Source organism: Nannospalax galili, unplaced genomic scaffold, assembly GCF_000622305.1.
Source record: "Nannospalax galili isolate Female #2095 unplaced genomic scaffold, S.galili_v1.0 scaffold139, whole genome shotgun sequence".
NCBI classification, from domain to species: domain Eukaryota; kingdom Metazoa; phylum Chordata; class Mammalia; order Rodentia; family Spalacidae; genus Nannospalax; species Nannospalax galili.
Genome location: NW_008345884.1, coordinates 344,830 through 366,028, shown reverse-complemented (window position 1 = coordinate 366,028; position 21,199 = coordinate 344,830). Strand labels below are relative to the sequence as shown.

General features: G+C 39.0%; 1 protein-coding gene across 1 annotated transcript in view; it reads right to left on the bottom strand.

Annotated features, from left to right (window-relative positions):
* Positions 1-11,137: 11,137 nt before the first annotated feature.
* Spef2 (sperm flagellar 2) overlaps positions 11,138-21,199 on the bottom strand; it is a 176,260-nt gene continuing 166,198 nt past the window's right edge. Inside the window, exons 35-37 of the mRNA XM_029567817.1 lie at positions 17,919-18,164; positions 17,649-17,771; positions 11,138-11,227 (exon numbers count right to left, since the gene is read on the bottom strand). Coding sequence (XP_029423677.1) covers positions 11,138-11,227; positions 17,649-17,771; positions 17,919-18,164 — 459 coding nt within the window. The remainder of the gene's footprint in view (positions 11,228-17,648; positions 17,772-17,918; positions 18,165-21,199) is intronic.

Below are 21,199 nucleotides of genomic sequence, written 5' to 3'. Positions count from 1 at the left end.
GATGACAAAGCCAAGGAATGGAATACACACTGTGCTAGGACACTGCCATTGCACGTGATTACTGAACTCTATGCGGTTCATTCTGTTCTCGTGGTACATTTTTGTAGGGTTTTTATTTTCTTATGCCTATGAGCTTCTGAGTCCTAGAGTAGTCCTGTGGTTTCGTTCTATCCACAATGGAACATCTAGGTTAATGAAAATGATGTTTTTTTTTTGTCTAGACTCTCTTGAGCTCAAAACCTAAGTCTGTGGGCATCATGCCTAAGCATATACCATCTGCTCAACTTGTAAGGACATTCTAGGGACTGAAAGCCTCATACTAAAGCCAGTCTTGGCTTATTTTTAGCTATTTCCTCTTGCTGTCTTGAGAGTGGAAAATAAGGTACAGATGCTTTTCTCTGAGTGAGAAAAAAAGCAACAGTCGTCATGCCACAGGAAGATTAAGGGAGCAGCAGACAGTTCTCCATTCTCAGGTCCAGTGATGTCCATGCACAGCTTAGCTTGTAAGAGTGTTCGGTCTGGTTGGCTGCATTGGGAAATGGGGTTGGTGAAGAGAAGATGGGAGGAAAACCAAAGATGCGGCTCTTTACCAGTGTTCCACCAGGCTTGGTGATGAGAATTTCCAGGAAAAGGTATTTTATTTGTGGAAGTTTTACTATCTCCCACAGAGTAAAAGGATGCAAGGTTGTCTGAAAATAGATAGGGTGACTACTAGGTTTGGGAACACATCTTCTGGCTATGCTTTCTGGCCACTAGGAATTTCTGCAAGGAAGAGTATTCCTTATGGTGTGGTTCTGCAACCTGTTTGGAAATGTCCACCATTTGTGGTTTTCGGATGAACAATCCAAACACAACTGAAACAAAAAGTTATTAGTTGCTACCTCCATGGACTTACTGTACTCCCCACCAAAGAGAAAGGGAGTAGGTAGCTCTACAAGGTGCTGTGGTGGCTTTTTCATTTCAAATTAGTCTCACAGTTAAAATAAAGAGGTAAAAGTGCATTGCTGAACATCCTGCTATTGCTTCAGAACTTGCAGGCAATTGCATGATGCATCAAGAGATTGTGCAATGTGTGCCTTTCTCAGAGTCTGTCCTACTTTACCACTTCCAGGTTTCTTCAAGGCTCAACCTCATCCCACGCATATGTGCAATGTCTCTCTTCTGCCCTCTGTTTCTAGCACCAGTGGGGATGCAGACAATGAGGAAACTGCAGAAAATGTTTTAGCTCTAATGACAGATCCAGCTTTAGAACCATAGGCTCCCTGGGTTCAAATTCCTGGAAACCTCAGAGTTAGGAAGTATCCATGGAGAAGATGCAGGTTATTTACATTCTTTGCTCAGAGGTTCTATGTGAGTCTGCCCTGAGTCTTCTATACCTGAAGTGCTTTGTTCACTGCACATATGCAAACAATTGAAAGGAAAATAGGGGCTGATCTATCAGTGGATCTACTGTGCTCTGTATGGTCCTGCATCACAGTGAAGGAAGAGACATCCTTTTGTAAGTCAGCCTCCCAGAGGACCACTGTTGAGGAGGCACAGGGTACTAGAGGACTGAATAGCGATATAGATATCGAGAGTCAGTAGTAAAGCATGCAATTCTGTGACTTGCTTGAAATGATTCCCTTTGGAAAGTCAAGAGAAAAAGTGGTAAGCCATAGGCCATGAAAAAGTCCAATGGACAGCATTTATTTCTCTTATATAAAGCTGGGTATTTATATAATCAGACATTATAAAATATTTGAATTGTCAATATTTAAAGGTTAAGAGATTTTTGCATAAAATTCTACATTTCTTTTAATGTAATATTTGCTAGTAGTCAATTAGTGCATGACGCAGCCCTGGCCCTGTCTTGTGACCTCCGCAGCCAGCACTGAGCATGAATGTTAATTGCTGTTTATCAGAGTGCTTTTCCTCCATTTTCTTTTAAAAGAGATTAAAGTAAAAGTGAAGTTTATCTTGTGTTCTTTTAAGATGGAAATACCAGAAAATAGACTAGAAAGGTACTTGTGGAGAACTCTCAAAAAACTAAAAATGAATCTACCATATGATCTGGTTATAGCACTCATTGGCATAAACCCAAAGGACTCATCCTACTGTAGAGATACCTGTTCATCTGTGTTTGTTGCTGCTCTCATCACAATAGCTAAGAAATGGAAGCAACCTAATGTCCCTCATCTGACAAATGGATAATAAAAATGTGGTACATTCACATAATGGGTTCTACTCAGTAGGAAGAAAAGATGAAATGATGAAATTTGCAGGTAAGTGGATGGAACTTGAGAGTTAGACTAAGTGAAGTACCACAAATTCAGAAAAGTAAGTGATGTATATGCTCCCTTATCTTCAGATCATAGCACCGATACTTTTTATGTGAGTGTATATTCTGATGTTACACTAGGAGCCAGGACAAATGGAAGGGAAACATGGAGGCAAAGGAAAAGGAAGAACCCAAAAGAGGGGGATAGTAGGGAACAGGTGTTACATGGGGGGAGCTGGGTAAAATGGGAGCATTCAGCTGGGAGTGGAGGAGGGAGGGACCTGTAGGGGACTGAAGTGGGGGAGGAGGGAACTCAGGAGAGGGGGGGATGGTAGACAGGTGTTATTGAAGGGACAGTGAGGATAATGGGAATGCTTGGAGTGGGGAGGGAGGAGGAAGGTTGGATGGTAGGGAGAGAAAATAGAGATGAATGGATCTTGGGAGGCTAGGGGAGACAGAGGGAAATGCGTTGCCTCTGAACCTCCCCTGAGAAATGCACATATGGTGTCTGAACATATATATATATATATATATATATATATATACATCACATCAGTTCAATAGATACAGAAAAGGGCCTTTAATAAAATAATATATATATATATGCACCTGGGAGCTGTATGGCAAGAAACACAGTGTCAGACAGGAGAGACCTCCCTTCAGTGGTTGGTCAGAGTTGTCTAAGAGACTCCCAAAATAACATAGGCTATTGCCAGAGCTGGAACTAACCAGGGAAAATCCAACCAAGCCATAAAACCTAATAACTATAACAACCATCACAGCAAACTACCTCTGTTGGTGCAGTAGTGGCACTGTTATCTGGAGAATAATCAACAGTTATCTAGTTGAATTTAAAACCCTCTCAATGGGAGTGAACTCATGGGTAGCACTGTAAACACAGCCAAATACACATGGCTGGAGAGGTTTCAGATCCCAGAGAAAACCTTACCTTTGTCATAACTCTAGACAAAAAAAATTTCTTATCATATGCTAAATATGGATCCTCATAGTTACAGACAAGTGTACCACACACCACTCATCAAAGGAGCTTCTTTTTGCAACAGATGGAGGCTACTGCAGAATCCCACAACTGGTCAGACACAGAGGACTCACATCTAAGAGAGGCCCAATCCTAGGTGACATAGCTATAGTTGAACCTCTACACCTAAGGCTTATGGAACATAGTGGAACAGGGGTTAGAGAGAAAGCTAGTACATCTCTAAACTCTCACCAGTGGAGCTTCCTTATACAAAGAGTGTGATGTAAACAGAAGCGCACAATTGGCCAAATTTTAAAGCATAAGAGACTGCAGACTGTGTGTCCCTGGATAGGATTCCTATATTAAACCTACACCCATGCTCAGGGACCACTGCAGAAGACAGGGCAGAAAGATTGTAAGAGTCTGGGCTGGTTCATGAGCACAGGGAAGCAGAGGCTTTCAGGTCACCAGAAGCTTGCACATGTGAACTTGTGGCAATGGTGGCATCGAGCACAGGACCCATACCAACTCAATCAGACAAAGGCCCTGAGTGGAGTGAGGGAAATGGGTGGCAGGCCAGCCCTGGTATGGAAACTGTTGGAGATTGATTACTACTGGGGGAGGGAGAGTAGACTTTACTTATGATCTCTAGATAGGCTGACTTGCCTCCAGTGGGTGAATTTGCCCCGAAAGACATCTGGGTACAAATGCTTGACTGACTGGATAGGACTTAACATGTATTGCAGAATACATAAGGTCCTGTTGCTGGGGGAGGCATTGGGAGGTGTCTTAAATTAAGAACTGTTTTATGAAATGTACAAAAGCTAAAAATCTGGTCTGCTGAATAATTTTAAGCAGCCTGCCCATGAATCTTAACATTTGTATTTGATGCTGGGAATAGTCTCATCATCATGCAATTGAAGAAATCTGAGAAATTTGGTCAACTGCTTGGTCTTTTATTTCGGCATTAAATTAAACTAGATGTACAGAAGAGCTTTGACTTATGTCTTATTATGGCTCCTTCATAGAGGAGGGCTTTGTTTGGACCCTGTATTTGTAGAACTTAATTGCTCCATGATTAAATGTCTGAAGTGTTTATGAGGGTAATGGAAATTGACCCCATTTTAATTTGGCTAAAATGTTTAGTTTAGTTTGTATGGCTGTAACAAAATACCTGAGGTGATTTATAAAGAAAAGAGGTTTGACTCACTGTTAAAGGCTAGGTGTTCAAGATCAGATAAGCAGGGCCTCATACCGTATCATAACACAGTAGATAAATCAAATGGTAGGAATGTGTGGGAGGAAGAGAGGGGAGAGAGAGAGAGAGAGGAGAGAGAGAGAGATAGAGACACAGAGAGAAAGTGAAAGACAGAGAGATACACAGAAAGAGACATCATAGAGAAAGACACAGAGGCTATGAAGATAAAAAAGTCAAATTCAGTTTATGCAAACTATCACTGGAACTACTCTAGTCCTGGGAGAATGAAAATACATTCATATACACATATTTACATGTCCATACCTATATGTGGCATATACACACATATACACACGTGTACCTGCAGATTACTCTTGCTCTTTCAATCGCCATTTTCTAATTTAATTTTTAAAGTTTTTTTGAGACTTTCATGAATGAAAATTTCATCACCCTATCCCCTTGACCTCTAAACGCTCTCGTTTCTAACTTCTTCTATAATTATATTATATATACAATTATACTGCATATATGAAACCTTCTGAGTCCACTTAGTGTTGCTCATATGTACCTCGGGAGCTCATCCCTGGAGAAAACTGATTCTCCTCTCAGTAGCCATGTACTCAGTCTTTTAAAGGCATCTTTTCTCAACACTACCACATTGAAGACCAAGGCCTCAGTATTAGTTTTAGTGGGAGCAAACTATAGTTTAACTGTAGCAGACACTCCTTAATAATCTAAGGGGCTAGTAAGGATACTGCATGGATTAAGGTCTCATGTTCAGAGGGACAATGGTCAGAAACATGGAAACAGAGTAAGACAGTGGGCAGGATTGTTAGGAACACAAATGAGACCAGCCAGGAAACAACAAAAAATCAGGTATGTGGGGTGAAGAAGTCTGATTTCATAAGCTAGGCCCTGATAGATTCTGCCATCAGTTAGGAGATGCTTAAAAGTCCTTTGCCAGAGGACATTTGGCCAGACCAGTCCTCATCTTAGAAAAGTTCCTTGGAACTTCATGCATGTGGTTATATCCTGATAATGCCTCTGCTTGGCACATAGTTGTCAGAGAAACAGTGGCGTCCAACAGAGACTGTGGAGGCCAAATTCCTTCCTGGATAACAAGTTTAGCTTCTTGCTGACTGTGGGTCTTGCTGATTGTGGACCTTGCTGATGAGGGTTAGCTGAGGCCCTTAACTGCTCATCTCCCACCTCCCTTTGTTGTGAGGATGTAATATGCTTACGTTTTAAGTTTGCCTATAGACCAATAATGAGTGAATTCTTATGTCAAATATCCAATAAGCAATTATCATTATGCAATTGTTACTTCTCCCATCTACTTTATGAAAATGCAATATTTTAAAACTATGGTCATCAGCTTGGAGGAAATTGCCTGCCTAAAAAAAAAATAACAGTGGCATGTTACAAGTAGCATCTTAGCGCTTCAAAAGACATTTCTAAGCCATACTACTGGCACCTTGGATCAACTTCCTACAGGTGAACAAATGCAGAAGGAAAACGTCTGGAATTCCTATCGCATCAGAAAGCTAAGGCATGACCTTGATTCATAACGACTTTGCCATGAAATAGGCTCAGACAGTGAAAGTGGGGGAAGAGTGAGTCCTCTGCCTCCAGGGTACATGGTGAAGTCTGCTGTACACAAGAAGGATGTTGTGGTTTCTGCCTGGTTTGTGGGGGCAGAGCAAGGTGAGGCTGTTTCAGAGACTGCACAGTGTCGCTGTCTCCCTGTGGTTAGTGAGGAGGCATCAAAGATGCAGCAACAAGTGCTAGAGCTGAAGTGCCCAAGGCACTGCTGTGAGACCCATGCAGGTCTTCGGGGCTTTGACCTGCAGCCACAAGTCTCTGGGGCATTTCTCTCCAGATTTGTTTCGAAGTAAACCTGAAAGCAATCTTTTATTTGTCTGTATGCCAAGAAACTGATATAAAATTACTTGTAGATTTTCTTATCTCTAGTACAACAGAATGTTCAGAGATGCCTCTCTGTCTAAAGGCTGCCTTGGAACTTGCCATAAAAACTATTAGAAGTAGAACGAGTTATGCCTGCAGGCAACATGAATTCTTTATTAGGCCAAAATCCAGTATGATATGAGAGATGGAATGTGTTAAAATAATTTCAAGGTAGAGTCTGGGTACCTTTGTTTACAAGGGAGAGTCAGGAGAGGGTCTAGAGAGAAAAGGTAATGGAGACCTTATAGCTGGGCTGTTTAGAATTACACCAGACTCCTGGTCCTAAAAGAGACTGTAATAGACTCTGTGATCCTCATTAGCTTTCATGAGTCACTTTATCTCTAGCAGATATGCTCTGATATTGCCCAGTCTCTCCCATCCTGACCTGCAGGGGTGTAGTTGGAGGAGAAATTCCATAGGAATTTAGTTCACTACAGATTTAGTATAAGCAGCATGTAAGATTTACAAGGCTATCTCTTCTCTATTAAGTTAATTTCCATTTCCTACAATTTGTGTTTATGAGAAATGTCTTCTTATTCATGAATTCATCCCATATTTATTATTATATTTATTCTGGTATAAATGCCAGAAACCACATTCAGTGAGGCTGCATGGGTAGGTACTGACAGTGAGGAAAAGGTGAGTAGGTATGGAAGGACAGATTGCAATCATTTTCAATAGCAGTCAGATTGTCAATAATATTCTAAAAGATTTAGAATTTACCTTGTAGGCAAGAGGAGGGCTTTTAAGCAAAGATGTGACTTTTTAAAGGTGATTTCAGGATGATTGTATTATGTGTAACTCAGAGAATGGACTGAGACAGAAAAATGGAGCTATGAGGATGGGATCCAGAAAGCAAAGGGGCCAATCGAGGGCCGTGGCAGTAATCTAGAAAAAAGTTCTTAGAGCTTTTGAGACAGAGTGGTGACTGTGGGACTGAAGGGGAAGGACAGTTGTGAGGGTGATTTGCAGCAGTAATTAGTAAGATGTGTGTGTGTGTGTGTGTGTGTGTGTGTGTAGAAGGCAAAGTTAGCATTGAAGTTTTGATTATGGGCCATCAGAAAAATCTCAGATGTTGCCGCTAATACAGTACAAGAAGTTCTGTAGAGAAGCTCAGAAATGGATGGAACCACTGCCATCACGCAGTTGCCACATCTAATGACCTGGACTCACTTTGTTCTCATCATCATCTTCCCTTAGGGAACGTCAGGCCAGGGCAGGGAAATAGCAAATGGCTGCCAGTTTAGTTCTAGTGCAAGGGATGTTGAAGCAGAAGGCTGAGCCTAGTCAAGAGGTTTTACCTTTAATGAAGAAAACCAAATCCAAGTGGCCCACTGAGGAGATAGATGCTGGGGAGAGAGGCTTAAATGCACCATGTTTTATCACTCACCACTCCCTCTAGTGTTCTCTTATCCTGAGAGAACACAGAAAGCTATTTCATCGGAATAGCTTTGTGAATGATTAAAAGCTTCTCTTCTTAATGCTAAGGACTTCTGAGTTAACTTATTTCTGAACATACTATATACTTAAGAATACACAACACATAGATATAATAATATAAAATAATATTGTAGTGTTTGCATTCAACTATATACGATGTACACAAAAATATAAGTATAATATAGTATGTGCACAGAATACCTGTAACACAGATGACTAGATAATTATATATAAATATATATATATAATACAGACACATATTTCATTTGTCTGTATATACACAGCATGTGCATATATAAAAATGTGTGACAGTGAACTGCACAGAGAGTTGCAGTTGAGGTTTGACCACAGCAGATCAGAGAAAAATTGGCATGCCTCTTATCGATTGCATTACCACGAATGTTCTGAGGATACTGGCTTCTTTCCGGGCCACATAATGTAGCAAATAAGATTCATTACAGTTTTGAGTAAAAAACATTTTTGTTTTTGTTTTGAAACACTACTAAGCCATACTTCCTCCATCCTGTGCTTGTTTAGCAGGTGTTTTGAAACCAAGTATGGACAACAGGGAGAGTGAATGACTTTTGGGGTTAGAAGTTGGTTTCTAGTTTACATATATTATCTGTAGCTCTGTAACTTTGGGCAAGTTGCATAAACCATATAACCCCCATTTTCATCATTTGTCACTGGCAATCTTAAGAATACTTACATTACAAATTTGTGAGAACTACATGAGATAAAGAACTCTTAACAGTTCCTGGTTCACAGTGATATTGACAATTATTAACTATTATAGTTGTATGTTATTAATATCTCAGTCTTTTAGGTAGAACTCAGTTTCCAGGAAATCACTGGGTATCTTTCTCTTATTAAACAACAGTGACTTCAAATATCTTCAAACATAATGGCAATCATAATTATAATTAATATGAATCTAATGCTCCTTGAATTTCTATATTGGTGAGTTGGATCATAGTAGTGAGAAACACAGAAATGGTTATCTCATACAGACACAGACAGTTGTATCATACAACTGTGGGGTAAATGTGACCTCTGAGGTAAAGAGAGGGTGCTTCTAGAGACCCAGAGAGAAGCAGAGCACACTGGGAAAAAGGGGTGGAGCCGCTCTGTATTGAGGATGGGCGAATAGAGAGCGAGAGAAACTAGACTGGGGGTGGGAGACAGATGGTGCATGCATTTCAAATACGGGAAAGGAAAAGCCTATAAGAATCTATGCTTTTGTAAGTCACACCACCTCCCAAATGTCATATAAACTATGCAAAATCCAAATAGAATGTCTTATGTCGTTTCTCCAGCTGAAGGGAAGTATCCCGACAAAACAGGCACAGAGAAAACCCCACCACCACCAACAAAATCAGGAAGTAGTAGTGGACTAGGTTTTTAGAGGTTGAGAAGGGAACAGGACCTATAGCACAACAAGTACATAGAGCATTCAAAATGTTCAGTACTCTAAGACGGATGACCAAAGAGCAAGGAGAGATTAAGTGAGGATTCAGAGGTTACACGATACAGTGAAATGAGCACTGTTGTAGTGAAGAGGAAAGATGGAGAGGCTCATGGATACTAGTCACACAGTTCTAAGAGTTCCCTCTCAAAGGGAAGCAATGTGATTTGGAGGAAAGAGCACTAATGGCTTTAGCATTCTTCGGAGCCTGGGTTTCAATCACAACTCTGCCAGGGCTGATCCAGTTCTCATTATTTAATGTGTGTGACAGTGTCCTTATCTTCAAACACTCTGAAGCACTCAAAGCCCTCAAGTCACTAAAGAGTTGAAATACGAAAAATATGCATTCAGCCTAGCACACAGTTCATGAGACAGTGCCTGAGTCTCTCTGTTCTCATTCTTGTTGACTTTGGATTTCTGATCATAAAGAGAAGAGGTGGGTGCTTACTTTTAGAACATTAGAGAAACTGGATCAGAGCATGTGGGAAATACAACAAGAATTTTACAAAGGTCTGTGAGAATGAGTGAGCAGTAGTAAAATTAGAGGAGAGTGAGGTCGTGTGTGTAAGTAGGTCATGTGATAAAGGACTGGTAAGAAATTAGGTGGACATGACGGACAGTGCTGAGGAGGGTGACAACTGTGGGGTAAGATTAATGATTATAGAGAGAAGGCAGAGAGGGAGAGAGAGAGAGAGAGAGAGAGAGAGAGAGAGAGAGAGAGAGAGTCCAGTGAGGCTAGTGCTGTGCCACCAGATAATTATCTAGAAACAACTACTAGGAACATTTGACAATAACACCTCCTTTAACTCATGATCTGAAAGAAATTTGTGACCTCCTTTGCAGGTTTTCCTAAGCAATTGATTCAAAATATCAATATTTATTAGAAAGGAAGGAATGGTTCCTTGAAGCAAGTGAACACTAAGTATCAGATGTGAAGGGGTGTAAGCTTCTGTAATACCCATAATTTCATGGAAGTGGATTTAGAGATTGGCTGTGAATAGAGAGGGCTTATTTCAGGGGCCCTGACAACCCCCATGGAGTTGGAAAACAAAAACCCCACCAAGAGATCCTCAGAGACAGCAGCCAAATGAGGGAAATCCATTAAGTTGTCATAGAATCTTAGCTGATGAGCCCATATCACCAGTCATTTTGTCTTCCATTTTCTTGAAATGAATAGAATTGGATTTAGTGTCCAGTTTACCATGTAAACAGATTTTACTGCCAAAGTACAACTGTCTTTGAAGGAACCATTGTGTTCTACTAGAAACAACCATGAATAGATGGAAAGACCAAGAATGGCCTTGTTGCTCACTAGTGCAGCTTTCTTTTTGGCACTGGGATGAAACTCCAGGTTCTACAATACGTGAAACAAGAACCGCAAGAACAGTTCCACTCTGATACAATGGCCTTGTTGCTCACTAGTGCAGCTTTCTTTTTGGCACTGGGATGAAACGCCAGGTTCTACAATATGTGAAACAAGAACCGCAAGAACAGTTCCACTCTGATACGGAGTTTTGGAGGAATTTTCAATATATTCCCCTAATGTAGATACTTCCCATAGGGAGCAGTCATTACTTATAAGTATATTTACTTTGAGGATATTGTTTCTAGTACTTTCTACTTTCATAACCAATGAATCTTGATGACTTTAGGTTTTTGCTGTCTTTCTTTAAGGTTTATGATAGAACTTGTCTCTGATTTGATTTTTCCTTTTCAGAGCTCCTCCTTGAGTGGCAGGGGTCATGTCCTCAATCGTAATCATCACCTATAGGACAAATACTATGGTCATGTTTAATTTTGAAGATTTATTGCTAAATTATAAAATCGAAGTCTTCATTTCTTTTCCTCTGTGAGTCTTGAGGGTGATCTTTCTCCATCACTGCCATGTACATGTTCATTTCTTTGGAGGATAATCTTAATATCCTAAGACAAAGACCAAAGGGAGGTTATACATAATAATAAAGAATTTATGATTGATGGCCTTCTATATGTGGCAATGATAAATCATTGGTTGCTTTTCATTTACTCTCTTTCCTCCATTTAGTTTGAGTTCCATTCTGAAACCTAAGTAGTTAAATCCTTGGAATGGTATCTAAGGTCTTAGAAATGCTCTTTTCTAATCCAGTAACGGAGATGTGATATTAAGCAATGTTTTTAAAAGAAATTACACAACTTTGTCACACAATATGTAAACCAAAAGACTATTTTCTTACAAATGAATAAAAGACAGCATTCACATTCTATTAAAGGAAAATTGTAATGAGAAATTAATCACGTCTACAGATCTGTAGACATTTAGAGCATCAGATTACTTTCCTGGAATTGTTCCTTCTCTCCATTTGCTTTTCTTACTATCAGAGACAGAATGTTTTACCAATTTAATGTCTTAAATCATAAGTAAATGTAAACTAATATCACAATGTAGAATGAATACCAACATATGTGGGAAACAAAAAATTGCATAGTGGTGGTGATTTTATGGTCTATTTTTCTACAATTTAGAGGAGTACTTGAAAAATGTAAGTTTATTTTCTTCAGAGCTGAGGTCCAAAGTTTTCAGTTGGTGGTCACTTTACTCATAAACACATAAGTTATTTCATGGTCTGAGCTGGCTTGTTGACTTGCATACAGAAGTATGCTGACTTGCATTACTTCTATCAGTCAGTGCTGGGAATCACAGTGAATCATCTTCCTAAGGGACCTTGTTCTTTGAAAACACCGATATCCTTAAGCCAAAGGTCAACCTTGAGTGAACCAAAAGGAAAAGAATGGCTGCTTCCCATGGACTTTAGGGCCCTACCCACTTGCAATTCTAAAGGCCAGGCGTCCTTTGAATACTATGTTAATAATAACAACTTATATCAGCCTTAGTTAATTTTGAGACTAAAGTATGGGCTGTTCTGTAACTGCCTGACACTCCACAGCATAGTAAAATTGATGTGCTCCAGGGAGATGTTAATCAACCTTGGCTAAATTTATAGTGGAAATAGGGTACCACTACCATCAATGTCAGTGAATGGAGAGGCCCTGAGAGGGTCAGATGTTCTGCACAGGTATTCTGGAAGCATGATGCATGGAAGCATCCATCATATATTGCAATAAAAAGAAAGGTAAGGCTGGAGGGTTAGGGTCAGATGACTTGAAGACAAAGTGGGAGGGAAACAATCTTCCTGTTACATTTATAATTATATATAGTTTGGTCTCTCCCTGTTTGAAAGGCACTCTCTTATGATATTTTGATTTTGACACTGACTGATACTATTGTCCACTGGTGATGTGCTTTATTTATAAGTTTTCCAAACAATAATTGCTATTTCTATTAGTTACTTTTCTGTTGCTGTGATAGAAACACCATGACTAAAGGAACTTGTAAAAGGAGGGGTTTATTTAGCTTACAGTTTCAGAGGGACAAGTGTCCATCATGGCAGGGAGCCATGGTGGCAGAGGTGGCTGGAGGAGGAACAGAAGATAAGCTTTCACATCTTCAAACAGGTACAAGAAGAAGAGTGTGACTGGAGATCTGGCAAGACTTAAGAACTCTGTAAGCCTGCCCCCAGTGATGTGACTCCTCCGACACGGCCACACTTTCTAAGTAAGACCTCCCAAAACAGTACACCAACTGGGGACAAAAATGTCCAAATACCTGGAGCCTATGGGGGACATTCTTTTTCAAACCACCACATTATTATTTGACAAGTACTCATACTAAGATATGGTGTGTATTAAGTTGTTGGAGAAAATCATTTGTTTGGTTACATTTGTCAAAAATATTAGTCACAGGAAATGGACTTTGCTCATCAGCAATGTAGTTACAATGTTCTCTTTAATTTTGTAATATTTACCCAAATAATTTTCTTTTGACAGGATCTCCTTAGTCCCAGCTCACCTGGAAATCACTTTGTGGACAAGGCTGGCCTCAATATCACAGGGATCTGCTTGCCTCTCCTTCAGTCTGGGGTTAAAGGCACTTACCATCACACGTAGCATCCAAATAATTTTTTTTTTATCATTTAAAAACATTTTGAACATACTTTCTTTGTATAGGAAAGTAGAGGTAAATAAGTGGCCTAATCTGAAAAAAAATCTGAAAAATCCAACACAAAATCTGGAACTTCTACAATGGTATTCACCACTGAACCACTCTGGAGTGTAGTTTGGAACCCTGATCACCATGACCCTCCACCAGTGAAAACTTTGTTTCTAGTCAAGAGAAGACACCGTTCATTCAAGAGATGAATGACAATACATTCACCTATCTATCCACTATCACTTCATATGGTGCATTTCAACTGGAAGTGCTTCTTGGGTACTGAAATTTCTGTTTCCCATATCAATAGTGATAACCTAACACTTTTTTTTATCTGCTGGGAACTGAGCTAAGTACTTTATGCATATTAACTAGTTTCATCCATACAAAAACCCATGAGGTAGGTATAATAATTATCAAAATGTTAGAGTTTTGAAACCTGGGATCTGTAATATCACATGCCCAGAATATTTCATAGATACCATTCCAGACCTCTTTCTCATTCTAAAAAGTCAGTCCACCTTACAATAGGAGCAGAAATTAAAGCATTTTTGACCATTACATTTACTACATTTTTTCAACTACATATTTTCAAATGATGTGGCTTGTAAACACAGACCTCATAAACAGAACTGTTAGGCAGCAACCTCCACTTCCCACTGTTTATAACAGCAAACAATATTCTAACCTTGAAAAACCACATTCTAAGCTTTTGCTCTACTTATCTCAAACGATCTTCAAATAACATCACTGTGGTTAAAGTTCATTAAAAAATGTGATCTTTTTTTTTGTGCATGGATATCTGGAGCAAAAGCCGAGAGAAGCAAGGTCTTCAAGGTCGATTTTCTTTCTTTCCCTTTCCTTTCCCCCATATATTCCTTTCTTTCTTCTTGGTTAGCAAAAATAAAAATTGAATGCCTTGTGGAAAGGGACCCTTTTTAATTTAAATCCAATATCCAGCTTTCTAGATCATTAAGAAAACTTAGGCTAATTCGGTCTGATCAAGGATAACGGACTTCAGTATTTTCCCATCCTCTCCTCTGGTTACTGGGTTCAATAATAAGGAAGAGACGTGAAGGGCAAGGAGAGCAAGAGTTGAAGGATCTGCCTCAGCCTTCCCATAAGCAACCGTTCTGCCAGTGGATTAACTCATGGACTACCTTTTTCACTGACAAAGTGAGCTAGCTTTCTGCCAATGGTGTGCAGTGACAATGACACTGAGTCTGGTTAACTGAAGGATGGTGCATGGGGGCTCCCAGAAAGAGTGCACAGCAGGGAGGTGTCTGTAACGTCAGAAGTGTACCTGATGATCAATATGTCAAATTCTCCTGGCATTCAGTGTGTGGTGACTATAAATCTTTGACATTTTGCTACACTCCTGCAGAGAAGGGAGCTGTGGAAAAAGCACTTTGCCAGGGGGACCCACAGTATCACATCTTCCCTCCTCTGAAGTTTTCTCTGGGAGACAGTAGGCTTCTGTGCTCCACTTAAACAGTCTCATGGTCTCAGTATCACCAGACACTACCTCGTCTTGCAAAATGAGATAAACACATGATTTAAGAAGAAACTTGTGGCCTCTGCTGTCCCTGGGAGTCTGGCACCTCTTCTGAGACTAACTCTCAGAGTTAGTCATATCAAGTTTTTTTTTTCCCCCCTCAGGCAAGATGCTGAATAGAATCTTTTCTGGCCAGTGTGAAGACTTTTACAGATTGTTCAGACTTTGTAGGAGGCTCTCTTCCCATTAAGGGAGAAAATAATTAGAACATTTTATGCTCTTATTTATTCTGCATAATAAAAAATGAATTCAATTATACATGATTCCAAGAGATTTAACAAATTATTACTAGCTCAAAATAAGAGATATCTTCTCTGATATGTGAAACAAAACATGTAGCACAAGATGTTGTCTAAATGATGGGGTTATGGAGCCCAGTATACAACGTGACAAAATAACATGATACGGTTAAGAGATCCGGAAATGTTAGGGTTGCAGAAATCAGTATAAGACCATACTCTCCTGATCAGAAGCTGATTTGTGCATCCTTGCTTTTTCAAATCCAATTTAAATTTCTATCTTTTTAATCTTAGTCTACAGTCTTTACAATCTTAATAATTCAGTGAGATCTTTGTAAAGATTAATAAGATCTTTACAAACATTAATTCAATTGGATTACCCTACACTGTTTCAGACAACAGCTTTTCAAGAGGCTGGATCATCTATGAAGTCTTGTTTCCATGCCTTGGCCTAGGCCTATCTTTCACCTAGGATACGTCTATCTCTCAATTCCAATAGCAAAATGCATGCAACTTTTCTCCCTCTGCCTTCTAAAACCACGTCTCTTTTCTGTACAGCTTATTCCCTCCAGGCTTCTAGAAGATGCAAGTCATGATTTAAGTTTCAATTTTATATTTGATTGGTTTACATTATGTCATCTCTTCCAGTTATTACATGTAAAATTATTTGCAAGCATAAGTAGACTTTTCTTGGTAGCAGCACTGTGTTTGAGGCTCATTTACTCCTGTCCCTGATGAGCTCGTAAGAGCAATCTAATGGAAGTTGCTCTATGTTGACCAGCCATCATATCTGCAGCACTTCTCACATGTCATCATGTCAGAAACCATGTTTATGCTTTCTGTGCATGATGTCATTTAAACTTTATCAATACCTTTTGCACAGAAATAATTATCCTCACCTGATAGAAAAGCATCTGGGATCAGTGTGGCGGTTTGAATGAGAAGTGTCCCCTTTCTTTGTCTTTTTGAGACAGGGTCTCCCTGTAACCCCAGATGGCCTAGAATTTACCATGGACACCAGGCTGTTCTCAATTGCACAGAGATCCACCTGCCTCTGTCTTCTTGAGTGCTGAGATTAAGGGCATGCAAGAACAACTGGCTTGATTAAAGATTTTGAACATTTGGTCAGTTGGTGGCCCTGTGTGGGAGGGTCATGGAACCTTTAGGTGATGTGAGCAACCTGGAGGAAGCATGTCACTTTAAAGGGTTTGAGAGCTCAGAGCCTTGTCCCACTTCAGTTGCTCTCTTTGCTTCCTATGAGAGATTGAAGATGTGAGCTCTCAGCTTTCTGTTCTGGCCACCACAGCTACCCTGCCATAATGGACTCAATCCTCTAGACCTGAAAGCCCAAATAAACCCTTTCTTCTGTAAGTTGCCTTGATCAGGGTGTTTAGCTAATATGATTAGAGAGAGTTCAGGTCAGGAAGCTAGTAAGCATTGAGCTTAGAGTTCAAGCCTTTTGATTTTATAGTCCATTTTCCTAAATGTTATAACTGGAGTTCACTACTCTGTGTTTTACTCAGTGTCACAACAGTGGCTAGCTTGTTAGAAATCCATTTGAATTAGTCCTAGAAAAGAGAATAAATTAATATCAAAAGGATCAACAACTAGAACAAATCAATTCAGATATAAAGATATTTAAGTCTAGGTAGTTTAATTTCTGGGCATGAGAAGAAACCTGCAAGAAATAATTTTTATCTCTGAGCAATCAGGAAAAAAAATCTCAGACCACTTGTATTTTACCAAAGTGAAAGTTCTTTTAGCTCAAACTCAGCAACCCCTTCATAGTCCAATAAGTTGGTAGCAGGAACAGTGATTTTGTGCTGTTAAAACTGGTATATGAGATCTCTGCAGTATATGGTACACTGAAAGAGGCTGATGTCAGCTCCTGGCTGCCTCACCCCTCATTGAGAAAGACCTGGGATTGGCCATCGGGAATGTATAGCATGTGTGCCTGAAACTAGCTTGGTTACTCTGATCTCTGAGCTGCTGCTCTCCCTTTTGCTTGACTGGATTGTTTTCTCTAGGTTGCCCTTGGTTTTCCCTTACATACTTGGTGGAAGTGCACCCAAACTTTTTCTCATACTCTCACATGTACCACATAGAAAATATGTACCATGATTTGAAAGGGATGATTATATCAGCAGTTGTCTGGAGGCTTTCATTTTCATTTTTTCTCTTTGGCAGGAGGGGTACTTTTCTCTATGATCTTCTGTTACAGACTAGTATCATTATGTGGTCAGGAGAGCCCCTTACCCTAATATTCCATCCACCCAACTTCAACTATGACCTACCTACAGCTTTCTGCTATAGGCATCAGACAGCACCATTGTACTAAAAAGGCAAATCCATAATACTAAGAATCACCTCAATAGTGCATTAGTGTGCACCACTTAGATCTTGTAGGCAGGCCTCTTTGACTGAGTCCAGCTTACTTTCCTTCCTTAATAGCGCACATTAGAAACACACTGCAAGCACTGAGATGAATTCACCCATCTTATCCCAACTTAGTGTCATACTCACAGGAAGTTTATAATCTGAATAATTTGCAAACAGGTCTTGAATGTAGGGATGCTTCAGGAGAATATTAACTTCAATCGGTTCCAGATTCTTGGCACCTAGATCCTGAAATGTTTTTATGAAGTTCTTTAAAGAAGAAAAAACAGTGACGTTAATTAATCACAATCTTGCAGATATTTAAAAATAGCTTAACTTAAAGAACAAATCCTCCGTAAATTCTATACAATACAATGATAAAGTTTTAGGGAGTTATATGAAAGCATTCTAACTAACCTCTGCATAGATATTCTCTGTCTTGAGGTAGCTGGCAAATCTGTTCGCATCAAGGGCTTCATTTCCTCCTCCAAACACCTTGAGCAGTGTTTCCATGGAAATCTTTTCAGTGTTTGCATTTTCAGAGATTTCTTCTTCCTTTTGTTCTCTCTCATCTTTCTCTTCTTTCAATTCTCTCTCTTCTCTTGTAACATTTTCCTCAGGTTCAGGATATTCCTCAGTGGGACTCACAGTGGAGAAGGATGTCTATCAAATTAAGCAAAGAGAACATGAAGTCAGACTGAAGAATTTCCAGTAACAGAGATGTTTATAAAGCCCAATTCACTACACAAGTGCCAGACAAAGAAAGGCTAGGGCTTATCACAAGCCCATTAAACAAACTATAGAAGAAATATATTAGCTACAATCAAAATCACAGTATCAAAATCCTGCTTAAGTTTTTCTCACAATACACAGAAGTCTCAGTGTGGGGTGTGTCTCCTCCATGTACTCCTGTAATTATGATAATACCAGGTACATCAAATTTCTCCATAAAGGTACACTGGAATAAGTTAAAGTAGTGCCAGACTTCTACATTTGGGTATAGATTTTTAACAAAATTAGCTTTTGAACTGATTGCAGTTGAGGTTACATAAGTTGATCGCTCAAGAAATTATTATTATTGATTATCTTTGAAACTTAAGAGTTTTGAATTCAGATGCTTGTATTTTGAGTATGGAAAAGAGTAAACTCTTTCTGAAGTAATTTCCTATGTATTGAAATCCTTAAAAACATTTGTGCTCCTTGACTCAGGTACAGATTAGGAATGATCCTAAACAAATATTTATGGATTCAAAGAGTTTCGAATATGGAAATTAATTCAGTGCTATAACAAACATAGAACACTTGTAATCCCAAATGTGGGAGAAGAGTGAAACAAATTATATTTTTATGGATTAGAATACTTAATATAACGAGAAAGTACTCATTGAATAAGTACAGAAAAATCCACAAGATAAAGTAATAGATACACTAGAATTCGCATTTTGTTATGTGTTCGTATTTATTAATAAAATAAAGGGCATAGTACATTAAAGTGTCAAAATTAGTTACCTACAGGGGTAGGAGCAAGTGATTTCCTATCTTTCATTTTGCATTTCTTCAAAATTTCTAGGGTAAATTTGTCTGTACATATGCCATATATATGTGTGTCTTCTCTAATGATACGATAATCAATATTTAATTATTAGGCATAAGAAAGTGAATAAATTTTGAATTTCAGTGATCCAGAAATCAGTGAACACATGAGTTCTGGTTCTCTTTTACAGGAGAGATAGTAATTTAAGGGAGTGCCGATGTCATTAATTCAACTTCTATATTAAGTGAGTATGTTATTTAAGTGCTTTCCAAATAAACATGACATGTCGTGCATGAAAGAACTATTGTACTAAATTAAATATTCGGCAGTTGTATATCCCCAAAAGAAAATTTGGAAGGACTGTTAGGAGTATTGTGAAGATAGACTGCAATTATATTAGATCTGGGAGGTTTTAGCTTTGGCTTTGGCTGGATTTTTATATCTTTAGCTAAATAGGGAATTTAATATAATTTTGAAAATAGGATTAAAATAGTTGAAAATTTGAGGATTAAACATACATTTTCATGTGATTATTAAGCAATTTTTAAAAATAAAAACATATACTATATATGTACAATGTATATAAAATATATATTCTCACCACTTATAAAATATAAGCATATAAAATATACTATATATTCCCACCTCTTTTCCACTTGAAAAGATTGAGAAAATTCCATGGTAGAAATAGGAAGCTGTCTTTAGTTTCTCTCCCTAAGAACCTTGGTGATCACTTCTTTACTCATCAATAGTTTGCTGGGTCAATAAAACATGTTGTCTGGTGAGATGAACATAGCTAGGGTATAACATATCTTGTGGAATGAATATGGAATGAATGACATTCTGTTCAGAGTGCAGCATAGGTACCGTAGCAACATGGTAAAGACAGAACCTGTGGTTAACAAAATGACTAACTGTCTAGATGAGCAGGAAGTAGAAAAATTAAACTAAGAGGTGATTCATGCCTTTAATCCCAGAACTGGGAAGAGAGAGACAGGCAGATCTCTGTGAGATTGAGTCCAGCCTGGTCTACACAGTGAGTTCCAGGCCAACTGGGTTTACAGGAAGACCATGTCACAAAACAAAAGAAAACACACACACACACACACACAAAAACCAAACAATAACAACAAAGTTAAACAAAGAAAACCCTAGCGTCTGTTACTATTTCCATAGTTAGGGACATACTTACTTTTAAAGGATGGATACAAGCATCATGGCACAAATAATTTTTTAAAAAACCTTAGTCTAGACAGGTCACAGGACAGAGACGAGTCCAACACTAGTTTTCTACTAAATAGTTATTGTATTAAACTTATTCCTAATGACTTACTGTTATACTTATTGATTAATGTATCTCCCAACTCTCACTAGAGAAGTTTCCTTATGCAGCAGATAGTGATTAACAAAGAAACCCACAACTGTTGCAGAGAGCAAGAGGCTGCAGAGTGCTTATCCCTGAATAGGACACCCACATCAAATTCCTGCCTCCCAAAGCTCAGGATTCATTGCAGACGAGGAGGCAGAAAGATTGTAAGAGCCAGAGGTGGGGGATGACCACAGGAAAACAGATTTTGTCATACAGCTGAGCAGTTGCTCACATGAACTCACAGTTATGGTGACAGCATGCACAAGTCATATCCAAGCTCAAATCAGAAAGAATTCAACCATAGACATGGAGAAGTGGGTAAGAAACCCCAACCTGACCTAAGGAAGTTTTGGCAGCAGATGACTGATGGGAGTGGGAGAGACAGTCTCTTTCAAGGATGGAACTCTTGGTAGCTTAATCAGGCTCCAAGGGGTGGACCATACTGAAGGATATTTGGAAACACAAATTAGACTCTATAAGCCTTATTATATGCAGTAAAATGTGGAGGGGGCAAATGGAGAGTCTCGCAAGAGACTTGTATGAGAATCGCAAGAGTTCAATAAAAATGTTTCAAAAAGCAAATAATTTTAATCCAAAATGTAACAATTTAAACATCTGAAATTTAGGAAAAAGAGCCCTAACTTATTAACGCCAGAGGATGCTTTTTTGCCTTTTTATTAAATTAAATTAATTAATTAATTTATTTATTTATTTTTGTCTTTTTGAGACAAGGCCTCCTTGTAGCTCCAGCTGTCCTGGAACCCACTATGTAGACCAGGCTGGGCTCGAACTAAC